This window comes from Volvox carteri (genome assembly GCF_000143455.1).
Source record: "Volvox carteri f. nagariensis unplaced genomic scaffold VOLCAscaffold_12, whole genome shotgun sequence".
NCBI classification, from domain to species: Eukaryota; Viridiplantae; Chlorophyta; class Chlorophyceae; order Chlamydomonadales; family Volvocaceae; genus Volvox; species Volvox carteri.
In genome coordinates, this window is record NW_003307555.1 from 1,734,404 (window position 1) to 1,739,037 (window position 4,634).

The 4,634-nt window shown below is 58.6% G+C and overlaps 1 protein-coding gene across 1 annotated transcript in view; it reads right to left on the reverse strand.

The window, feature by feature from the left end:
• The window catches only part of VOLCADRAFT_89429 (uncharacterized protein), a gene marked incomplete at both ends in the record, with an annotated part of 7,776 nt that extends 5,064 nt beyond the window's left edge, over positions 1-2,712 (reverse strand). The window contains 4 exons of the mRNA XM_002949043.1: positions 37-214; positions 380-1,300; positions 1,892-2,122; positions 2,653-2,712. Of these exons, the coding sequence (XP_002949089.1) occupies positions 37-214; positions 380-1,300; positions 1,892-2,122; positions 2,653-2,712 (1,390 nt within the window). The remainder of the gene's footprint in view (positions 1-36; positions 215-379; positions 1,301-1,891; positions 2,123-2,652) is intronic.
• Positions 2,713-4,634: the final 1,922 nt, after the last annotated feature.

Sequence of the window (4,634 nt, forward strand, 5' to 3'; positions counted from 1 at the left end):
CTGTGGTCAGTCCCGGTGTGAAGGTCGGCGCGGCACCGGCGGCTGTGGAGGAAGTCGGCGGCCTCGTCACCACTGCTGCCGCCGCCGCCGCCGCCGCCGCTGGGCCCAATCCTTCCTTGTGCAGGTCCAGGCGGCTGGCGGTGTCAGCCTCGGGAATGGGACGCAGTATGCGCCCGCCGCTGGCGCCGCTGGGTGGGTGCGCGCTAGCGTAAGGCTGACGGGAGTGGTGGTGGTGGTGCTGATGGTGGTGGTGGTGGTTGATATGCTGGTTGTGATTGTGGTGGGAGTGGGGGTAGGGGTGCTGCTGGTGCTCGGGGAAGAGGAGGTTGATGAGGGGCCGGCCGCCACTGCCCTCCCCGTAGCTGACGTCAGCACTGACGGCGACTCGCTCGGCAGTTGCAGCGCCATTGGCGGCAGCAGCGCTACCGCCGCCACCACGCGGCGGTGGTGTGACTATCGGGGACAGGTACGTCGCTCCCGTCGCTACGTCCACCGCCGGCTCCAGCGGCAGCTGCGCCAGGTCCTGCTCCTGCCACAACCCTGCCACAACTCCGCCAGTGCCTCCCGTACGCTCATCCGAAACCAATTGTGCTGGCGTATTTTGCCCGCCGCCGGGGCCAGACCCTAGGTCGCTGGCGGCGGCGCCGTTACCCACGCTGGGCCCCTCGGCGCTGCTAGGCAGTGTGGAGGTTCCTCCAGCCAGACTGCCGAGGGGGCCGTGGGTCAGCTCGGTGGCCTGGAGCACTCGTGGACCGCCAGTGCGCGGCTTGACGCCGCGGCCGCTGGCAGCACGGTTCATGCTGTTGCTGCGCCGCGGGGCGGCGTTGGAGTGGCGTGCGGCGGCGGGGAGCAGGTGCTGGAGGTGCGGGGGCAGGAATGGGTGAATGGGATACGGAGGGTGAACGGGCGTAGCCGCGGCGACCAATGGAGGGCAATCGGCTGTCAGCGGCAGCGGCGGTACACCGCCGTCTCCACCGCCGCCGGCGCCGGCCGCCATCGCCGCTGCTACCTTCAGTAGTGGCGGCGCAGCCGCACCGCCGGCTGCCGTGGACGCCGCTTGCGACGGCGACATGTGCAAACTGGAGGGCGGTGCGGACCAGTCGAGGCTGTTTACATAGCGCCGGTCGGCCGGTTGGGGACCGTTGCTGTGCGTCTGCGGCGCGGCACCGCTGGCTTGCCAGGCCCCGCTCGGAGTGGCCGAGGCTGCGGCGCTGAACAGGGCGGTGGTGTTCTGGCCCATGGACAGGCGCGCAACGAAGCGGTTGCTGCTGGCAGAGGGTAGGTGCCGGAAAGTGGACAGCTGGGCGCCACGGCGGACGCAGGACAGGTCGCAGGCAGGGAGGGAGCAGGGAGGGAGCAGCAGCAAACGGATAGTGGGAGACCAATGGAAGGCTTTTTGAGTGTTTTGGTTGCATGGTACGGGAAACCGTTGGACGGGACCGAGAGCTGCAATATGCAGAGTTGGCCAAGTAATGGCGAGTAAAACAGGTGTAGGGAACAGGCAATGTCCTTTATCAAAAGCAGATGTAACCAACCAACCAACCAACCAACCAGAACATTACTCGCATTACTGGCGAATCACATCCTCCAGTCCTGCACATGTGTGTATTAGGGGGCCCGGCAAGCAAGCAAGGACTCGAGCAACCTCCGCTCAGGTCCCCTACCCGTGCCAGACCCGGCCCTGACTGACCATCAAGTGTGAGGTGATGGGGTCCTGAACCCCTCTCTTTCCCGTACTGAGGAATCTGATTACTCCCCGGACTCGGCTGTAGCGGGCAGGGGCGCAGAGGCCATCTTGGCCATCTTGCACCACGGGGGGCCGGCTGCCCGGTCCAAATCCCATGATTATACCCAATCACGATGACCCAAACTTCACCCTCCAGCTGCTCACCTCCGCATCAACCTTGAGGCGTATCTGCATGGACAGCAGCATGGACTCACAGAACTCCCCCAGCTCATTGTGGGAGGTGGGCGCGTCGTTGTCCACCAGCAGCAGGGGAGCGATGGCTGCGTGCTGCTGCAGTTGCTTGGGCGCGGGAACCCATGCTTCTTCGAAGGGCGCTTCGATTTTGAACAAGGGCGCAGAGGCTGAGGCATAGGGCCGCGGCAGCACCGGCTGGCCCTGCGCGGACCAGCGCGCGTGCTTCGGTGCAGATGGACGCAGCAGGTTGCGGGAGATGGAGGAAGAGGCGCAGGGGGGTTCTGGCGCAGCAGAAGCAGATGGTTCTGCGTTTTTTGTGGTCGTGCTGAGGGCTGTCGAGCTGCCGGTGCGGAGGGGCACGCATGCCGACATGACTGGGTCAAACTTGTCGGATTCGTACTCCATCGGGGCCATGACTATCGTGCTGCGTTGAAAAGCGGATGTGGCACCCCACGCCGGGGCGATGCTGGCGCGAACTTCGCCACCGCAACTCGACCTGGCTCTGCAGGTTGCTGCGCTTGAATTCCAGCCCTGAGCCTCCAGGGGATTCAACTGTCCAGCCACTTCATCGATGACTGGCACCCCCTTCGAGAAACCGAAGCACGCAGCGAAGCAGGCCATCGCCGAACTCCCTATACGGTCATTGATTAAGCCTGATGCGCAAAAGTCTTGAGATTTTAATCTATCTATTTAGACTAAGGTAAGGCAGCAAATTTAGGTTATTCCCTCACCGCGAGCCACCCTGGGAATAAGATGAAGGTCTGGAGCCTGCTGTATTCAGAATTATACATAAAAAGAGCGCTACACATTTTAGTAAGTAACACATACTTATTTCTATCGATGGCATGTGTTCAGTTGTGGCCCTTATGGCTATTGACATTGATACCCCACACCAGTTGCGTCATGACAATCAAAGAAGTTATCAGAATATATGCTACAAATCTATTGATTTAGATGAAATACTCTGCGCAATTGTGCGGGACCCCATGAAGCTGCATGGATGCCCGAAAAAACTTTTCGTCCTCAAGAAACATATATAAAACCTGATAATGAATATACATATGTTGAAAGTAAGCCACGGCCCTTCGTCACGTGGCCCTGGAACCCGGCGCTAAGGCGTTAACGCCTCAACACGGTTTCTTAATAACCAACTTTAATTACATAACATACGAGTCGACTTGTAGGTTTACGTAGTGGTTACACATGGGGCGGCCTTCAAGGTGAGTTATCGTGGCCTGACATGCCAGCAGTTATAACTGTAACAATATTCCGTCTGCCGTTACTGCCGATGAAGCTTGGAATTCTTGAAAATTAAGTGCATCTATCTCATCTACTAAAGCTACTGAAGTTACACCAGCGAAAACTGATGATCCGCATTAAAGCCGGCGATAGCTTCATTTGCTTCATCTACCCAAGTTACGCTTGCGATATTACGAAGCAAGTCGTGATAGGGCTCAATGTGTGAAAGACCTTAACAACCCATTCACATGGAAGAAGTCTGTATGCTGCGCGCTTCTTTCGTAGGGCAATGCTGTAATCCAAGTGGCATTGAAAAGCAATTAAAGAACAAAGTATTTTGAGAGGGAAGTCATGCACGGTCGTTGATCAACAAAACAGGTCCCGCGCCTTCGGCGCGCTATCTGTTACTACACCGCTGTGCCTTCGGCTCGTCAGCGAGACCCATCAGGTAGAGTGCAGTGGAGAATATAAAACACTAGCACCATAGAGTTAGCCCACCTCATTGAAGCACATTTCGTAGTGCCAGTGACGGCGCATGTCCCGATATCGCTAGGCATGACTCCGCTGGTGAAGGCAACTCACAGCTATCCTACATAGCTAACTGGAATGTCACAGACTGGCATTTCCTCGAGGGCCTCTGCGACGCAGTTTATGCCCCCTGCTTTCTCTGGAGCGGGTCAACAACTCCCGCCCACCCCGGACCCAACAAGCCTGCCCCTGCAGCTACAACACTAAATGTCCTCTTGACGACGTATTTTATCAAGCTCATCCCCGAGGTCTGGACGCGACGCTGAAGGTTTGCTCTTCAGTGGATCAGGAAATCGACGTCCACCCACACCAGTGGTGGCTATGTGTGCGCTTCGTCCCATCCCCTCCGTGTGTCGACGGGCTCTACGACCCCAGGCGTGGAGTTTCCGGGGCAGCACGAGTAGTCCGATATGTCCACCACCTCCGTGCCCCTGCATGCTAGGGCCGCGACGCGGCTGGCCGCTTGGAAGGCAATTGGAGCAGATGCACGCACATTGCACGTCTTGAAGCATGGTGTCCCGGTGGAGTTTCGAGGTAACCGCCCGCCGCCTGCTTTTGACCTGCCAAGTTTTCCTGCCACAGACGAACAGAGCCGTTGGTGGTTGGAGAAGGAGGAGCCCCGCCTGGTGGCTCTCGGGGCCACCTCGCGGGTAGACCCCTCCCGTGCGGTTGATCATGTGGTGAACGCTTTTTGTGTCCCGAAACCGGACAGTGGTTCTTGGCGTTTGGTCGTTAACCTGAAGAGGATGAACGTAGCGCAGAAAGCTTACAAGTGCCGGTACGAAACCCTCCGCACCCTGCGGCGTATGGGCCTCAAGGGCTCTTGGATGGTGAAGGTGGATTTGGCGGACGCCTTTTACCACATCCCTATTCGCCCAGCGGATCGGCGTTTCTTCACTTTTCGTTTTTGTGGTGTTCTGTACGAGATGAACGCCCTGCCTATGGG